Consider the following 19,360-nt stretch of genomic DNA (forward strand, 5'->3'; position numbering starts at 1 on the left):
GGCACAGGCGGCCGGTTCCTCATTGTGTGGCCCAAGCCTAGAGAAGGCAAAGAAATGTCCTGGCCTCCTCCCTCTCAGAGGACCCACTGAGTGGAAAGGGACGAAGGAGAGCTGGGGAAGAAACTATTCCCAGACCCTCTCCTCCTTTGCCCTCAGGCCCAGTGCATCTAGGGGTTCAGCAGCACAGAAAGGTGTGGGGCGGTGGGGAAGAGGCTTACTCACGGCCTACACTGTCCCTGCCTCGGGCCCCGTAGCTACAAGTTGAATGTCATGTATTTGCCCAACAATTTTAGAGTAAGGCATAAGATGGCACTGAGGGAGGAATGGGGCCCTGCAGCCCTTTCTACAACCTAACTCCTCCCTCCTTGGGGCTCCTGGTACCCATCTCCACCCCTCCCACGAGCAGTGAGCTCAGCAACTGGGGAGCCACAAGCAACGAGACTAAAAGCTGGGTGTGAGGCACAGAGAATCGGGGGATGAGAGTGGTCCCAAGTGTGCCTCACCTGCCAGTTTCACAACTGCTTTCCTTTCCCACCCTGTCCAGGCCAGAGCTACACATTCAGTGAGGCTAGAGACGGGGAGGAAAGGTGCATTAGGACACTGCTGTCATGGCTTTTCCAACCCCTTCAGTGCCTCCTGTATGAGATCCTAGGATCTGCTACAGATGTGATCTCTCATCTCCCAAGTCCGTCTTCTGTGGAACCAGGGACCCCCTGGGAGATGGTTAGCTAGAACTAGACGCAGCCTTAATATTCACATTTTTATTCTCAGAACATACAAACTCATCTTTTCAGAGAATAGAAAACAGAAATTTTACTCAGTGACTTCAAGATGGACACAGCCGCTCACCCTGTCCCACGTCTAAAAAAATTCCCAGGTGAGGGACGCCTGGAGTGCACAGCACCCCCGGCACAGGGGCACGCACAGCTCTACACAAGGCGCACGCCGTTTTATCATCCAAAAGGGCAAATGCTATCAAAACGACAGTACGAGTCCGAGGTTCATAATCCTCAGCGCCGGGTCCCCTGGGTCATGTAGGGCAACAAAGCTGCCGGCGCTTATGCAGTCAAGTCTGTGCCAAAGCCCTCCCGGCAGCCTGGGAGGCAATGCCAGTGGCTGGCTGTCCCCGGAACTGGCGATCCCCGAGCCAGCTGGAGGGGCAGAGCTGGGCCCAAGCCTATGGTAATGTCTCCCTGTCTCCTGCAGCAGCTTCCCTCCTCTCGCAGCCCACACTCGGGCCTTCAAACCCGAGGGTCTAGCCACGCAGTCTGAGTTTTTCCTAAGCCCCCATGAGAGTGAGGACCTGGACAGGGAGACGTGAGGGGCCTGAAGAACAGGCTTCGGAGCCTGCCCTCAAACCGGTGGGAGGAGTGCTGTGTCAGGCAAAGATGGTCTCTTCCCGGCGCTTCTTGGTGAGGATGGTGCCTGGTTTGTGCTGGGCGTCTGGGTGGTTGGCTAGCTCTGGGGGGCAGGAAGACACGGGGCTCTCCAGGATGGCTTGCTTCAGCTCATAGAACACAGCAGAGTCCTCTTTGGTGAGGAAGGTGATGGCCACACCACTCTTGCCTGCTCGGCCCGTGCGGCCAATGCGGTGGATGTAATCTGGGGAGCGGGAGAGGGAAGTTACTCAGGGCACCAGGCCAGATGCCCTGGTGAGCAGTGTCTGAAGCCTCTACTTATGAAGGCATCGTCCTCCCCAGGCAGGAATAGAGCTCATACTACCTGAGCCTGCAGTACCCGCAGAGTTCTCCCCACAACGACTACTGATGGGGTCATCCTACCACACAGATTGAGAGGCCAAGTTCCATTACCTCCCACACCCCAAACAGTGTGCTACCAACACCCCCACGTGAGACGGAGTAGGAGCTCGCCCTGACCAGTGTGGCTCGGTTGGCTGCGTGTCATTCCGTTCACCAAAAGGTTGCTGGTTCCATTCCTGCTCAGGGCGCATGCCCGAGGTGTGGGCTCAATCCCAGGTAGGGGGCATGCAGAAGGCAGCCAACTGATGTTTCATCTTCAATTAATGTTTCTCCCCACATCCCTCTTCCTCTCTACAAATCAATTTTAAAATCTTAAAAAAAAGAGGAGGAGCTCTTCTCCCGGGGACACGCCATTTAAGAGACAGCTATGACAGCTGTGAGAGAGGGCAGGAGCACCCCAACTCGAGGGAAATGAGACAAGGTTGCAGCCACTGTCCTCACACTTACCTTCAATGTTTTTGGCCATATCATAGTTGACCACCATAGACACATCTTGGATGTCGATACCACGACCTGCCACATCTGTAGCCACTAGAATGTCCTTGGCCCCAGCCTTGAGGTTGGACAGTGCAAATTCTCGCTGCTCCTGGCCTTTTCCACCATGCAATGTACAAGCATTGTACTGTGGGGAGAATGGTGAGATGAAGGAAGTGCAATGGAATCATGGAAAGATACAGAAGTTAAGAGGGGGTAAGGACCAAGAGGTAGGGTTTCAGAGAGCAGCAGGGTAGAAGGAAAAGGGAAAGGAGGCAGGAGAAAGAACGAGTGCAATTGAAAGAAGGAGAGTACAAGTGAGCTGAAGAATGGGTGGGAGAGAACAGGATGTGGCATGGCAGAGAGCGCCAGGGCAAGGTCAATCAGGGGTGAGATATGGAGACAGATTAGAAGTAGTCAGAGAGGATGAGGGCAAGATGAGGGTAGAAAGCAGAGACCAAGAAATGTAAGGAAGTTTAAACATTGAGTATCAAGACACTGATCAACGTCTCCCTGCTGACCACACTATCCCCGCTCCCAAACATTCATAAAACCCATCCTATTCCACATCCTCAGACCCTGACAGAATACGTGTCTCAAAACCTCTTCCTAGCTGGGCCAGTGTGGCTCAGTGATTGAGTGCCGACCTATGAACCAAGAGGTCATAGTTCCATTCCCAGGTTGTGGGCTCCATCCCCAGTAGGGGGTGAGCAGGAGGCAGCCAATCAGTGATTCTCTCACATCATTGATGTTTCTCTCCTCCCTTCCTGTCTGAAATCAATAAAAATATATTTAAAAATATATAAAAAAGGAGACATATGTACTACTTAAATAATAGAAGTGTGTGAATATATATATAAAATAACAAAAACACACAAAAATAAATAAACAAGTCTCCCTGGCCCAAGCCCGCCTGGAGGGAGACCAGGGGAGCTCTGGCAGGCACTACTGGAATGGACAGCCATAGTCCTCCTATCTCCATCACACCTCCCTTTCCCCTCTGGCCCTGACTTGTTCAATACTGAAGTTCAAAAATGAGTGAAAATTGAGAGCAAGAGCCTAGGAAAAGCCCTCTAATTTCAGAAAGCAACACCAAACAGACTGGACTTTGCCCTCCCCCGCCAGACACACCCCCATCTTCTCCAGGGATTTGGCCAAAACATCACAGCCCTTCTTCTGGTTGACGAAAATGATGATGGGTGGGTCAAAGCCTTGCTCCAAGATTGCCAGCAGCTTTTTCCTAGGGAGAAGAGGAGAAAAATGAGATGCACATGACCTCCTACTTCTAGTGAAATGCCCAATCCTGATCTACAAACATCAATTCCAGGCTCTTCAATGCCCATGGCATTGAACAAGAAAACAAGGCAGAACAATTGCCCCTCAGCCACCACTCCCCTTCTCCACCCTGTTCCCCGGCTCAGCGGTCCCCATACCTCTTCTCTGACTCTGACATGAGGAAGACCTTCTGTTCCACACGTTCATGGGGCTTGCCTGCAGAGCCAATGTACACCACAGCAGGTCGCCGGAGATAGCTCCGAGCCAGACGCTCCACGGCTGGGGGCATGGTGGCCGTGAACATGACCGTCTAGGAAAACAGGATGCTCAGCCTTGGGCCCAGGAAGACACAATCAAGTGTCCTACCATCACCACAGGCGTACAGCCCAGGCTGAAGAATCTAAAATATACCACGGTGTAAACTTTCATAGCCACCACCTTAGAAAATAGTGTCCTCTGCCTTCCCACTTCTTTCCTTAGTACCTGAACTTGGCATCTCATGATGATAAGAAGGACTGAGAGCATTGGCTAGCATCTATAGTGGACAGTACCATGACTGTTTGGCATCATTTTTCCAGGGTTAAGCTAAATGGCTACAACTGTCAGAGGATTGCATCTAGGCAGGCCTCACCATTTTGGAAACGTACTCTGAGCCCATGTAAGGCAAGAAGGGCCCTAGGGCAGGTTTGCCAACTTGCCCAAATCTCCCCAACCCAGGGAAGCAGCCTTACTTGGCGGTACTTATGTTTTCCTGACTCAAAGTTGGCCAACATCTTCTCAGGGTCCTCAGCCTCATCCGTGTCCGGCTTCTGGTTGGTGACAGGCATGTGCTCCAGGATCTTCTGGACGTCTGGCTCAAAACCCATGTCAATCATCCTATCTGCCTCATCCAGAACCACGTAGGTACAGCGGCTCAGCACCAGATAGCGGTTTTCCAGCACATCGATCAGACGTCCTGGGGTAGCAATCACAATCTAGGGGGCACAGTGGAATCATATGTAGCCCCAGCAGCTACACCCTTCTTCTCTCTTCCCTGTACTATCCACTCACTTGGACAACAGAACTCCAATGCTAAGAAATTTAGACCCCAACCTCTAATTATGTTTGGCAGTGAAGGTTCCTGAGAATTGGCACAAAATTACTTGTTGCTATCTTGCATTTTTTCAAGAATGAATGGGGTCTCTGAATAAAATACAGAGGTTAGATAGAGGAGACAAACAGAAGGAATTTTTGTAGAGAGACTAAGAGATATTGTGAAAAGGATTATATAAAATAATACGCTAAGAAGTCTGCAGAAAACGCAATTCCTATATCAGACTTGTTATAAAAAGCTCTCCTTTGCCAACCTGAAAGGTGGCAACACGAAAAGTCAATGACTTGCTCTGGCAGTGATTAAGGGCACAGGATTTGGATATGAATCTCAGTTCTGCCCAATACCAGCTGTGCGACTTTGGACAAGTTATTAACCAGAGCTTCAGCTGCATCTGTAAAATGGACGTTCCTCTCTGTGCTCTCATATGGTTGTGAGAATTACTGACACGCACAGTAAATCCCTGGAGCATAAGTTCTCAATAACAGTAATACACCTATAGAAACCAGCCCTTTTCTTCATTTGATTGAATGTCTGTGGCAGAAACTAGAAGAAGAAAAAAACAAAACAGCAGAGCCCAAATGGTGGGCTGGCTGCTGGCCAGGTGAACAAACCTCACAGCCCATGCGCAGCCTGAAGCCCTGGTCTTCTCTGGAGATGCCGCCAATGACAGCCACAGTGCGGATGCCTAGTGGCTTCCCAAACTTGATGGTCTCTTCCTCAATCTGCTGAGCCAACTCACGGGTGGGGGCCAGGATGATAGCATAAGGGCCCTGGTCTGACTCTTCGATCCTGTGGTAAATGGGGCATCCCAGTTTCATGAGGTTTGGTTCCCATGCAGCCACAAACAGGAGCAAGACAAAGTCACACTTAAGAGCAGCTATGGAAATGGAGAAGGTGGTGGGAAGAGGATGCAATGATCTCCCTTAAAAATCAGAGACTCCTCTGCCGAAACCGGTTTGGCTCAGTGGTAGAGCGTCGGTCTGCAGACTGAAAGGTCCCGGGTTCAATTCCGGTCAAGGGCATGTACATTGGCTGCAGGCACATCCCCGGTAGGGAGTGTGCAAGAGGCAGCTAGTCGATGTTTCTCTCTCATCGACGTTTCTAGCTCTCTATCCCTCTCTCTTCCTCTCTGTAAAAGATCAATAAAATATATCTAAAAAAAAAAAATCAGAGATTGGAATATGCAAAACCCATGGACACAGATAATAGGGTGAAGGCCTGGGGCGGGGTGAGCTATAAGGAGTCAATGGGAGAAAAAAGGAGACATATGGAATACTTTCAACAATAAAGATTAAAAAATAAAATGTTTGAAGATTAAAAAAAGAAAAATCAGAGACTCTAGCTAAGCCAGTGTTGCTAAGTGGTTGAACATCGACCCATGAACCAGGAGATCATGTTTCGATTCCAAGTCTGGCCACATGTCCGGGGTTGCAGGCTCGATCCCCAGTAGGGAGCATGCAGGAGGCAGCCAATCCATGAGTCTCTCTCATCACTGATGTTTCTATCTCTCCCTCTCCTTTCCTCTCTAAAATCAATAAAAACTTTTTTTAAAAGAAGAAAAGGAAACCATGGGGGCAGGCTAGAGGGGATAAATGGGGCGAAAAGGGGACATATGTAATACTTTCAACAATAAAGATTCAAAAAAGAAAAAAAAAAGAAAAGAAAACCAAACACTCATTTGCCACTTTCACCATCCCTACCCAGTTAAACCACTCCAACTGTTAACAGATGACCCCACCTGTCAATTTTGGGAAGAGTGGTGATCCAGACCAGCAACGGAATAAGGAAGGCTGCTGTCTTGCCGCTGCCAGTCTCAGCCACACCAATGATGTCACGATTCTGAAGCCCAATGGGAATGGCCTGACGCTGGATAGGTGTTGGTTCCTACAGTGACCAGAGAGAGTAATGGTACAGGCAGAATTATGCTACCTGGGCTAGAGTGGGCACATCTGCTAGCACAATGGGAGGACACTGAGCCTAGTTCACAGGAATGAGGACCTGAGAAGAAACACAATCACTTAAGGCCAATACTTCCACCAGGAAGTAATAGACAGTATCACCTTGGTGCCCACTGGCAGCGAAGGCACCCAACAGTCAAGGCACAAAGTTTGTATCCCCTACAACGGTGTTTCCCAAAGTGTGGTACGCGTACCCCCAAAGGTACGGGAAGAGTTTGGTGGGGGTACGCGTTGCGCCGGAGTTTGGTGGGGATATGCACTGCACCGTGCTTAGCTGCACCTAATTCTACGTTCTCATGAGTACGAGGGGTACTAAGCATTACGAAAATTATAGAAGGGGTACACATATGTCAAAAGTTTGGGAAACACTGCCCTACAACATAGGAACATGCCAGGTCTTCTGAACTTATCTGCTCCTCCTTACCTTGTAGCCACACTTATCAATGACCTCCAAGATGTGTGGGGGCAGAGAAGAGTCTTTCCATGATCGGATGGGATTAGGGATCTTGCCACCTTTGGTGGTAATGCTGTAGTCCTCACGGAAGATCCGCCAGTCCCTGTCCGTCATCTCATCTAACTTCTTCTGGGACCAATGGCGGTCATCCCAGCGCTGCTTGGCTTCCTTCTTACGAAGTTTGCGGAGTCTTGCCCTGGAGCAGGATCATGAGGAATAAGTGGGATCAGTTTCCCCAACTCCTTTCTGTACACTCTGGGCTGTGCCCAACCACCCCAGCCCTGACCACTCACTCCTCCTGCTCCTTTTCTTCCAGTGTCCTCCTCTTCTCCATGAGGTCTCCATAGAAACGTGACTGTTCTCGTTTCTGCTGCTTTAGGTCAATGCCTGCAATGAAGCCTCGCCCCAACAACTGCACCTGGTGCCGTTCTTTGTACCTGGGATTGGGACAGAGGAGGGAGGAAAGGAGCTGTTACAGGGCAGGAGGGAAGGGCAGGCTGCCAATAAGTGCGTTTGCCTTCCTAGCCGGGGTCTTTCCTCACCCAGAGGGCTGAGTTAACACTAGTTTACCAATTTCCCCATCCTGGCTTATCTTAATCCTGTCTCTACAGTCACAGTTTCTCTCTAGAACTGCTTGACAACCTACGAGATGGGAGAAGTTATTCGTTAATAATACATTTGACAAGAGGTTAATATCTAAAATATATAAAGAACTCAGGCTCTCTGCCATGTGAAGATTCATGTACAAATCAAGAATACTGTTCTCCCTAAACATTAGATACCCTGAATCCCTGATGCTAGATTTCTCAGCTTTCAGAATTACAAGAAATGTTTGTTGTTGAAAAATAAATAAATAAAATATGTAAAGAACTCATACAACTTAGCACCAAAAAGACAAACCATCTGAGTAAAAACATGGGCTAAGGACCTGAATAGACATTTCTCCAAAGAGAATATGCAGATGGCCAATAGACACATGAAAAGATGCTCAACATCATAAATCATCAGGGAATGCAAATCAAAACCAGTATCATCTCACATTTTTCAGAATGCCTCTTATAAAAAAATAACAAGTATTAAGGAGAGTGTAGACAAAAGGGAACCCTTGTAGACTGTTGGTGGGATTGCAAATTGATGTAGCCACTATGAAAAAAGAGTATGGCAGTTCTCAATTAAAAACAAAATTAACGTATGACCCAGCAATCCTACTTCTGAGTATTTACCTAAAAACTTCCAAAACACTAACTGGAAAAGATATATGTACCCCTATATTCACTGCAGCATTATTTACAACAGCCAATATATGGAATCAACCAACCTAAGTGTCCATCAATAGACAATTAGACAAAGAAAATGTCGTACACATAAACAATGGAATATTACTCAGCCATTAAAAAAAAGAATCTTACCATCTGCAAAACATGGATGGACCTAGAGGGTATTGTGTTAGGTGAAATAAGTCAGACAGAGAAAGACAACTACCATGTGATTTCACTTATATGTGGAATCTAAAAACAAAATAAATACACCAACAAAACAGAAAAAGACTCATAATAGAGAGAACTGATGGGACAGATGGAAGGGGGTTTGGGAACATGAGTGAAAAAGGTGAAAGAACTAAGAAGTACAAATTGGCAGTTACATAATAGTCCTGGGATGTAAAGTAGCGCATCAAAAATATAGTCAATACTATTGTAATAACTGTATGGTCTCAAGTGGGTACGAGACTTATGGGGGGGGGATCACTTTGAAAGTTACATAAATGTCCAACCACTATGCCATATATCTGAAACTAACAGAATATTGAATGTCAACTGTAATTAAAAAAAAAAAAAAAAAAGAGAGAGATCTAGTTTAGGCCGGAAGCCACTCACAGTGGGTTGTAGTCGATTGATGTGTCCTCAGATGCATCCCACTCAAAGACAAACTTGCGGTCATTGAGATGCCTCGTTCGGCGCCGCTTCTTAATGCCACCCAGGTAACGCTCCTGCCCAGACAACACAGAGCCCATCAGCTTCAGGGCAAAGCGCGCATGCAGAGATCAGAATGGCTAAATAATTAAAGCTCCTTTGTGTGTGGGGAGGGGGGATGAAAACAACCAGGGCCTGCACCTTAATGGCATGCAGCTCCTTGCTCTTATCCTTCTCCTCCCGGATCTTCTGCCGCCCTTCCTCGTCCTCGTTCCCATTGGTCTCCCGTTCCATCCTCTCCCTGCGCTCCCGGCGCTCTCGTTCCTGAGGGTCTTCTGCAGACAAAGCAAGCACAGCTGCAGAAGAGCTCAGTGGAAATAAAAGAGCATGGCAGGGCCCCGACAATGGACACCACATGAGGAAAAAGGGAGATTTATGAGACAAGGGAAATGGGAGATATAATAGAAAGATACTTTTTTTATAAACTTCCCCCATGCTTTCCTCTTCCAAACTACAGAACAAGTTTTTAGCTCTTCCTACCCCATCCCACCCGTTTCTATCCCATCCAAGGGCTAGAGGGGTGGGAAAACGAACCTAACATCTTCCTGCCCAAGTCTTGAAACTGTTTCCTTTTCTTCCTCTCTTCTTCGAGCGTCTTCTGCCGCTCCTCCACCTCCTGCTGCCGTCGCTTCAGGGCTTCAGCCTCTCGTTCTGCTTTGGACAGAAACTTGGGCTACAAAATAGATTGGAGCTGTAAACAAAGGATCTAGAACCCACTGGTGTTTGGGAGATGGCAGGAAGCTCAAAACTATTTGCTCAGGCATTAAACCCGTTAAAAACACACACAAACAGGCTTAGGGTCCTGTTATGGGCTGAATTTTGTCCCCTCAAGATGCATATATGGAAGCCATCACCGCAAACTGTGACTGTATTTGGAGACGGGGTCTTTAAAGAAGCATCGAGGTAAAATGAGGCCGTTAGGGTAAGTCCTGATTCAATCTGACTAGTGTCCTTGTAAGAAAAAAAAGTTTGCCCCAGCTGGTGTGGCTCAGTTGGCTGAGCATCACTCCATGCACCAGGAAGTCACTGGTTCGATTCCCAGTCAGGGCACATGCCCAGGCTGTGGGCTCGATGCCCAGGATGATGTGTGCAGAAGGCAGATGATTGATATTTCTCTCTCATCGATGTTTCTGTCTTTCTCTCCCTCTCCCTTCCTCTCTGAAATCAATAAAAATCTATTTTAAAAATATGTATTTCTAAAAATTTTGGATATATATACACAGGAATACACATGCACAGAGGGAAGACCATGTGAAGATGAAGACATTTATCCACAAACCAAGGAGAGAGGCTTCAGAAGAAAACAGCCCTGCTGCCACCTTGACTTCAGACAACTAGCCTCCAGAATGGTCAGCAAATAAATTTCTGTTGTTTAAGTCACCCAGTCTGTGGTGTTTTCTCATGGCAGCCCTGGTCAACTAATACAGACCCTCAAGTTCTTACCTTAGCCTCAGCTTCTTCCTCAGCCTTTTTCTTGGCCAGAAGTTCCTCTAGGGATAATGGCTGGGCCTGAAGATAAAACACAGGGCTTCAGTCCAGAAAAGCTCTCTCCCTTTGAAGATCACAAAATTGGGCTTGAATTCAAGAGGAAAATGAGAAACCCTTCCTCTTGCTTGCCTTAGGCTTCTTATCACCATGTTCATCGTCGTCATCCTTCCTCGAGTCTCTGTCTCTCCGAGATTTAAAATCTTTTCCTCGTCCAGGAGATAAACTTTAAGAAAAAGGAACAGAAAAGGTCTATTGCTGTCTTACCCCAGCCCCTGAATGAGGTTCAGGCTGACCCCAAAGAGAGGATGGGAGTTTTCCCACGACTCAGCGAGACCGGCCCAGGGTCCCGCACAGGACCGGACACTTCCTTTGCAGGCACGGTCACTCCGCCTGCTCTGAAACATAATGGTGGCCCTGTCTTGTCCCAATCTACCTGAATCTCCTTTTCTGAAACTAATTTCTTCTGGCAAGTGGGTCTTCACTTCAAAGTATTTCCAAGTATTTTGACATAAAAAATGTTATCCAAATAGCAGAGGCATATTGAAAGGAAAAAACTCCTGCTTTATAATACACAGTGAATTTAGTTATACAGCCACCCATAGACACCCCTCCAAGACACTGCTATATATGTCCCCTCCTCATTTTCCTTACTATCAGTCACAGCAATCCTTTCCCCACATCTGCTATAAGTTTAATCTTCAAGAGTTCTCAAACAGCAGATGATTGGATCAAAAAACTATGGTACATCTACACAATGGAATACTATGCTGCCATAAAAAAGAAGGAATTCTCATCATTTGCAGCAACCTCGATGGAATTGGAGAACATCATGCTGAGTGAAATAAGCCAATCAATGAAAGAGAAACACCACATGACCTCACTCATTTATGGATAATAAAGAACATTATAAACTGATGAACCAAAAGATAGATATAGAGACAGTAAAGCAACAAGCAGACTGTCAAATTACAGCGGGGAGGGGAGGGAGATCTGGGGGAGATAATAGATCAACCGAAGGACTTGTATACGTGCATATAAGTACAATCAATGGACATAAAACTCTGGGGAGGGAAGGTATGTATGGGAGGGAGGGGGGCAAAAAAAAAATCAATAAAATATATTAAAAAAATAATAATAAAATAAAATAAAGAAAGAAAGAAAAAAGAAGTTCTCAAACAACTTTGTTATAAGAATTCTGTCCTTTGCCCTGAATTCTAAGCAATATTAGGGGCCAAATATCTAAAAACTCTGCATAAAAAGAAGAAAGCTATCAAGATACTAAGGCATTAAGCTATTTCCAAAAACACATGCTGTATATCCTGGGTAGAAAACTGAATGGTTCAGTGGAGCTAAAGGAGTGCTTTGTAGGCTGGTAACCTTTTCAAACTCATTTCTAAATTCTAAGAACAAGCTGACCCTCAAGAGTTGTGACTTCACTAAGTGTTATATATTCTAAAGACACGTGCCTTCTAAAAAAAGACAGCTCTGCCCAGCCGGCGTGTCTCAGTGGTTGAACATCGACCTATGAACTATGATAGATCATGGTTCAATTTCCAGTGAGGACCCATCCTGGGCTGTGGGCTTGATCCCCAGTGTGGGGCATGAAGGAGGCAGCCAATCAATGATTCTCTCTATCATTGGTTTCTCTCTCTCTCTCTCTCTCCTCTGAAATCAATAAAAATATGTTTTCAAATAAAAAATAAAAATAAAAAAGGCAGCTCCTCAGTAACTGACACTAGGACCCACCAAGGGAAATTTACCGTCTTACAAGGCTGACCAAACTCAGATGCAGAGGGGAGATGGGAGCATTCCTCTGAAGCGCCCTCTCATTCCCTCAGGTACCTGGATCGCTTCCGGTCCTTGTCCCGTCTGTGTCCATCCTTATCCCGATCTCGGTCCTTCTTATTCCGATCCCGCTCCTTATCCCGTTCTCTGTGCCGTCGGTCTCTGAAGACAACAAAGTTAAGAAATCAAGAAATCACTGGATATTTCCAGAGTATCAGGCTTCACTGCAGCCCAAAGAAGATCCATGATCTTTTCTCCCCAGTAACATTTCACAAATTGAGAAATACGTTTCTTGAGGAAGTTATGAGGGGTTCTAAGACATTATAGCTCAGAGTTGTTCTGCGAAGCATTAATGGCAATGATAGGACATGGACTATATGAACAGATGAACTACCTCTGGACCTTTTGTGCTAATGAGTCTCTAGGTACAGATACCTCCTAATCTGGAGATATCAGAGGAACCAGGAATGAAGAAGTGTGAAATGTACTCTCCCACCCCACATCGCAGACATACAGTTACTCTACCTTTCCGCAGACTTGGACCGGGAACGGGAGCGAGACCGGCTGCCCCCTCGGCGCCTATCCCTTGACCGATGCCGCTTTCTGTCTTTAGAAGGGGAAGATTTCCGGTCCCGGTCTCTGTCCCGTTCCCTGTCAGGGGACCGAGATCGCTTCCTTTCCTCCTTGGAAGGTGACACATCGCGGTCCTTCTTGTCAGCCAACTCTCCTGCCATCTGTCAGGAGTAAGAGGAGTACTTGTTATGTCTGGGCACTGCTCTCAGCTGTTCATATATAAGTACTTAATCTCAAAACAACCCTATGAAGTAGATATATTAGTATGTCTATTTTATAGATGAGGAAACTGAAGCTCAGGTATATAAAGTAACTTGCCTAAGGACACACAGGTGGTAAATGACAGAGTTCCAGGCAGTGTGGCTCCAGACAACGACTTTTGCTCATTATTCTATTAGAGGCCCGGTGCATGAAATTTATGCATGGGGGTGGAGAGTGTCCCTCTGCCCAGCCTGCACCCTCTCCAATTTTGGACCCCTTGGGATTGGGCCTAAACCAGCAGTCAGACATCCCTCTCACAGTCTGGGACTTCTGGCTCCTAACCACTCACCTGCCTGCCTGCCTGCCTGCCTGATTGCCCCTAACCACTCTGGCTACCAGCCTGATAGCGCCCTAACTGCTCCCCTGCCAACCTGATTGATGCTTAACTGCTCCCCTGCCGACATGATTGTCCCCAACTGCCCTCCCCTGCTGGCCAGATCACCCCCAACTGCCTTGTCCTGCTGGGCTGAGGGGCCTGGGGGACTCCAGTTGAATGAGGTGAGGCTAAAGAAACTGGGGGACTCCAGCTTGATGAGGCGGGGCTAAGGGGACTGGGGGACTGAGGCTGGATGAGGAAGGGCTGAGGGGACTGGGGGACTGAGGCTGGATGAGGAAGGGCTGAGGGGACTGGGGACTGAGGCTGGGTGGGCAGGGCTAAGGGGACTGGGGGACTGAGGCTGGATGAGGTAGGGCTGAGGGGACTGGGTTACTGAGGCTGGGTGAGGTGGGGCTGAGGGGACTGGGGGACTGAGGCTGGGTGAGGCAGGGCTAAGGGGACTGGGGGACTGAGGCTGGATGAGGCAGGGCTGAGGGGACTGGGTTACTGAGGCTGGGTGAGGAAGGGCTGAGGGAACTGGGCGCCACCATCTTATGGCCATGGGCACCACCATCTTGTGAGGGTGTGGTGGTCAATTAGCATATTCCCTCTTTATTATATAGGATACTAGTGGCCTAGTGCACAAAATTTATGCAGGGGGGGAGGGGGGTTTCCATGAGCCCAGCCTGCATCCTCTCCAATTGGGGACCCCTTGAGGGATGTCTGACCGCTATCTGGGACCGCTGGCTCCTAACTGCTCACTTGCCTGCCTGCCTGATTGCCCCTAACCCCTCTGCTTGCCTGCCTGATTTCCCCTAACCACTCTGCCTGCCTGATCACCCATAACTGCCCTCCCCTGCAGACCTAATTACCCCTAATGGCCTCTGCCTTGGCCTCCACCACCATGGCTTTGTCTAGAAGGAAGTCGGGCCGGGACCGGTTTGGCTCAATGGATAGAGCGTCGGCTTGGGGACTGAAGGGTCCCAGGTTCGATTCCGGTCAAGGGCATGTACCTTGGTTGCGGGCATATCCCCAGTGGGGGGTGTGCAAGAGGCAGCTGATTGATGACTCTTTCTCATCGATGTTTCTAACTCTGTATCTCTCTCCCTTCCTCTCTGTACAAAATCAATAAAATATATTAAAAATATATATATATATATTAGAAGGAAGTCGAGTGTCCGAAAGATGGCTGGTTGGCCCAGTCTAATTAGCATGTTACTCTTTTAGTAGTATAGATTATATAGGATTGCTTAAATGGAAGGGAAAGCCTTTTTCATCAGGAGGGGATGCTCTTGGTAGACGAAAATACATAATCCCTATATCTGGACTGATGTGATAGCCAGCCATATTCACTATACTGCCAAACTGGTCATTAAAATATTGAACCGCTTTCTTACACCTTACACCAAACAGCTGTTGCCCTTAAAACCCTTTCTCAGTCTCCATCTTAGGTTCTGCCTTTGCAGTTCACCCAGATTTGGTTTTGATTGGTCGGTTTCTATGCCAGTCAGGGTCTCCAGGCCTGATCAGCAAGGCAGAGCTTATCAGCAGTCCAGCAGAGGCCCGAGAGAAAGAGAGGTGCTGCTGCTGGCCAGGCCCCAAGAGAAACAGAGAGGCAGGTCTGATCAACAGCTGCTATGGAGGCTACTGATCAGACCCTGATTTCCCCTCCAGGCCTCTCTTCGGGCCTGATCCACAGCCCCCTCTGCAGTCAATGCTAGGTTGCTGCGCCTGCAGCCAGCAGTCAGTGCTGGGTTGCCGTTCAGGTCGGTCAAGCCTTCGGTCGTTTTGGATGTTACAGACCCTGGGTTTTTATATATTAGGATTGCCTTTCTGTGGTTAGTTTTTTTATATATTTATTTTTAAAAGTATATAATTAAAATACCTTATTTTTAAATTTAAACTGCAAGAGTATTAAAAGAGATGTTAGTGAATGAATAGTGTACTACTACCTCTAGAAACATCCTTATTGCTTATCCTAGAGTCTACTATACCTGCTAGCCCACCTAGCAACTTCCTATAAACTTATAATTATTTCAGAAAAAAAGAAGGTAGATACCAAAAACTACAGTTCGTAGACATTCTGACTGGCATTCCCTACTCAGATTCTCACAGTCTTGATCATTACCCAGTCCCATGAATAGTCTGTACAGGAATCAAGTCCCGTTTCTTTTTGCCTGGGAAACACTGAGCACTGCCACACTGCCAACTGTCTCTCAGACCACAAAATCTACTTCACTTCACTTGCTAAAACAACAGCAAGTCTGAATCTGCCTCTACCCCATCATCATCATCATCATCATCATATCATCATCATCACCATAACCATCCCTAACTTGGGATAAATTTCTCAGAACTTATTTTAGCCCCAAATGGTTCAGCTAGAATATCAGTCCCCTAAGCTTTAGTTTACAGCTCCCATTTCCCATGTCATACCCTGCCATATATCTTTAAAAAGGGAGAACTTATAAAGAAAAATGAACAAGTAGCACTTTCAAAAGGTGGAGAAACATCCCATTTTATCTCACGACTGCCTGAGAAATGACTGAAAGTTCTATATCAGCACATCAAATTACAATGATGTCTCTACCACGTACAGCCCTAAAAACACACCCCAAAAGAAAGGCTATTTTCTCTAGAAAACATCCTAGACATCATTAATTCTTTCAAAAAATATTAATGGAGCACCTGATAGGTGCCAGAAACTGTTCTGTGTACCAGAGACATACCTATAAACAAAACGAAGTCTCAGATCTCTAACACTTAAATTCCAGTAAAGCAGACAACAGTTAAATAGTAAGAAGAACTAATGAAGAGAATAAAACATATAATGGGGAGAGGTATGAACAAGAGAAAAGAAAGTGCTGGAAAGAATTTTTTACATGGCCTGTAAGCTGAGATTTGAATGATGGGAAAGAGAGAGCCTACAAAAAAAACACGTAAAAGAACTTACTGGGCCGAGACCGGTTTGGCTCAGTGGATAGAGTGGACTGAAGGGTCCCGGGTTCGATTCCGGTCAAGGGCATGTACCTTGGTTGTGGGCACGTCCCCGGTAGGGGGTGTGCAAGAGGCAGCTGATCAGTGTCTCTCTCTCATCGATGTTTCTGACTTTCTATCCCTCTCTCTTCCTCTCTGTAAAAAAATCAATAAAATATATTTAAAAAAAAAAAAAAAAAAAAAAAAAGAACTTACTGGATAAAAGCAATTATTAAGGGCCTGGGCAGGAATTAGCTTGGCGTGTTTGCCAATTAAAAACAGACTTGTGTGAGTCTGGCCGGTGTGGCTCAGTGGCTGAGCAATATATGTACGAGGAGGCTTCGGTTAGATTCCTAGTCAGGGCACAGGCCTAGATTTCAGGCTCCACCCCCAGTGGGGGGGTGTGCAGGAGGCAGTCCATCAATGATTCTCTTATCATTGTTTCCGTCTCTCTCCCTCCTTCTCCCTTCCTCTCTAGAATCAATAAAAATATATATATATTTTAAAAAGAGTGGAAACAGAACCATTGAGAATGCTATTACAGTAGCTTAGACCAGAGATGACAGTGGCTTGTTCTAGGAAAGCAGCAATGAAGGTGAAAAGAAGTAGACAGCTTCAGGACATACTTTGGAGGCAGAGCTGACAGGACTTACTAATAATGAAGGGAGAAAGGGGAAAGGGACACAATGACGGCTCCTAAACTTATGGTTTGAGCAGTCTAGTGGTCCGTGGTGCCATTCGTGCCTGGGAAAGACTGGGAACAGGGAGTGAGGAGACTGAGGAGGCAATAACGTTTCATTTTGGCCATGTCAGTAAGAAAACCAAATGGAGATTGCAGGCAGGCAGTTGAAAATGCAATTCTGGAATTCAGAACAGAGACCGTGGAGACAAAGATTTAAGTCACTGATACATAGGTAGTTTTTAAAGCCATGGGACACTAAGTTATTCTACTTCAGTAGGCAGCATGGTTAAAGAGGAAAACAAACAAGAGAATGCTGGGCTGAGTTCTGGAACACTGTAACATTTGGAGGAAAAGCTGGACAAAAGCTAACGTCACTAAGAAAGGAGTGGGGGAAGGTAAAGTGAAAGGAGACAAGTGAAAGGAGACAAGGGCCTTCCATGATCTGGAAATCACAGAAGCCAAAGCACGTTTCAAGGAGGGAGCAGCTAGCTTTGTCAAGTGGAGAAAGACTAGGAGATAAAGGAGTGGTGACTCTTGAATTTCGAAAAATGGAGGTGGTTGGTAACCTTGACAAGAGCTATTCTGATGGCACCGGGTAGAAGCCTGAGTGGAGTGAGTTTAGAAGGGAATGAGAAGTGAGAAGACAGTAAACATAGGCAACTTTTATTATGAGTTCTCCTTATTTATCGAGGGCACAGCCTAGCCATTGCTTTCAGCAGCCTTCCTTACAAATCTCCAGATCTTTGAGTTCCTCGGTTCTTGTAGGGCAGGGGCACATTCTTTTTGTTGTTTTTGTTGTTGAAGTTTTTGTCACACATCCACTATATGCAAGGCACTGTGCTAGTGCTGTGAGAGCTACGAAACGAAGTCAGGAAGTTTGTTCTGGAGAACAATACAGCTTATGAGACACACACCAAGATGAAGGCTCAGATGAAGTACCTATTGCATGAGTTCAAAGAAGTTTCCTTTCATTTGTAACATCTGCAGAGGAAGTGGCTTTTAGCATTTAAGTATAGGTAGAATTTAAAGATGTGTAATTGAGGGTGCGGAAAATAAGTCATTCCGGGAAAAAAGGCAATAATATAGAAGGCGCAGAGGCGGGAAAGCATGACTGGTTCTGGGAGAAAAGCCAGAGTCCTAGTTTGGCTGGAGCAAGGGCTACTCAAAACAAGGAGGAGGAAGGTCAGCCGGGGGGCATCACCGATGCTGTGCCCTGGGACCTGGCCTGCGCCCCCCAGAACCAGCACTACCCTCTGGGGCCCGCGCCCCTGCGCTCTGGCCGGCTAGAGCTTTCCGGGCTCATGCCCTTCCTCCGAGGCGTTCTTCCCCGCCTGGTCCCCGAGGCAGTGGCCACCGCCGTGCCTCCACTCGCACCCTCTGTGCAAGCTCGTGGGAACCGCCACCATCGCCCGGGACTCACCACTCTGACTCTGAACCGCCCAACGCGGCCTCAACGTCGCCGAGCAGTCGCCATCTTTCCCTTTTCCGGGTCGCCGAGATGCACCCCACGACCGCGCGGCAAGCTGGGAAGGCGAGTTCCTAATACTGGGCTGCACCTGCCCCACGAGAGCCCCAGAACTACCAATCCCAGAATGCACGGCGTCGGCGTCAACCCCGGGGCGCGGGGTCTGCTGGACAATGTAGTTCTCCAAATATCTGATTCGGCCAGCGGAAGAGTTTTCTGTGGGTAGGATTCCCGCAAAAGGCTCTGTCCCAGCGCCGTCTTCTTGGAATATGCTGGTCTTACTAGAAACTGCAGTCAACGACTACCATGGCTTGTGGCTTACTTCCCTTTGTGGGAAGCGTTTTTACAAAAAAATCTGTGAGATAGATTATTAGTTCCACTTTATAGGTGGATAAATAAAAGTTAGGTTACAGGCTGAGTATTTCACAATGAAGGTGGAACTGTTCATTGTTTGGGACTATCACAGGTTTAGGAGAACGTTTTAGCAATCCACGATAATATCTCCTTTATTGTGACACCTCAAAATGAGGCCACACAACAGATTCCAAAGTTCTGGGCAGTGGCACCTGTTTTCTCAACACCCCAGATAGGACCCTGACTTCTTTCTTCATATTCCACCCCCTCTCCTACTTCAGTCTTCCACTGAGTCCCTCTAGAATGGGCTTAAATAGATACCAGGAAGTATCTAATGCCTCCTTCCTTCCCATTTTCCCATCATCAGCTTTTTAAAAATCCTCACTCGAGGATATATTTGATTTTAGAGAGGAAACCAGAGAGGGAGAGAGAGAAAGAAACAGAAACGTAATATGTGCCCTGACCAGGGACTGAGC

At 47.2% G+C, this 19,360-nt stretch overlaps 1 protein-coding gene across 1 annotated transcript; it reads right to left on the reverse strand.

The window, feature by feature from the left end:
- Window positions 1-746: 746 nt before the first annotated feature.
- On the reverse strand, window positions 747-18,636 carry DDX23 (DEAD-box helicase 23). The gene is made up of 17 exons (XM_036455331.2): window positions 18,486-18,636; window positions 12,783-12,991; window positions 12,315-12,419; window positions 10,602-10,695; window positions 10,428-10,493; window positions 9,519-9,657; window positions 9,126-9,259; window positions 8,889-9,001; window positions 7,308-7,451; window positions 6,985-7,210; window positions 6,341-6,486; window positions 5,214-5,391; window positions 4,241-4,483; window positions 3,668-3,819; window positions 3,366-3,474; window positions 2,208-2,382; window positions 747-1,602 (listed from the first exon to the last, which is right to left on the reverse strand). Exons 2-17 carry the CDS (start codon window positions 12,989-12,991, stop codon window positions 1,379-1,381), a joined length of 2,457 nt encoding a protein of 818 aa, XP_036311224.1. The 5' UTR covers window positions 18,486-18,636; the 3' UTR covers window positions 747-1,378.
- Between the last annotated feature and the right edge of the window lie 724 nt (window positions 18,637-19,360).

This window comes from Pipistrellus kuhlii, unplaced genomic scaffold (assembly GCF_014108245.1).
Source record: "Pipistrellus kuhlii isolate mPipKuh1 unplaced genomic scaffold, mPipKuh1.p scaffold_m20_p_3, whole genome shotgun sequence".
Classification (NCBI taxonomy): domain Eukaryota; kingdom Metazoa; phylum Chordata; class Mammalia; order Chiroptera; family Vespertilionidae; genus Pipistrellus; species Pipistrellus kuhlii.

Excerpts from the sequence above, each read along its gene's own strand:
- DDX23 (XM_036455331.2), bottom strand. The coding sequence starts at position 12,991 with ATGGCAGGAGAGTTGGCTGACAAGAAGGACCGCGATGTGTCACCTTCC. Across the intron at positions 12,420-12,782 it reads CGGTCCAAGTCTGCGGAAAG|AGACCGACGGCACAGAGAAC; the intron begins GTAGAGTAACTG and ends TGTTGTCTTCAG. Across the intron at positions 6,487-6,984 it reads TTGATAAGTGTGGCTACAAG|GAACCAACACCTATCCAGCG; the intron begins GTAAGGAGGAGC and ends TGGTCACTGTAG.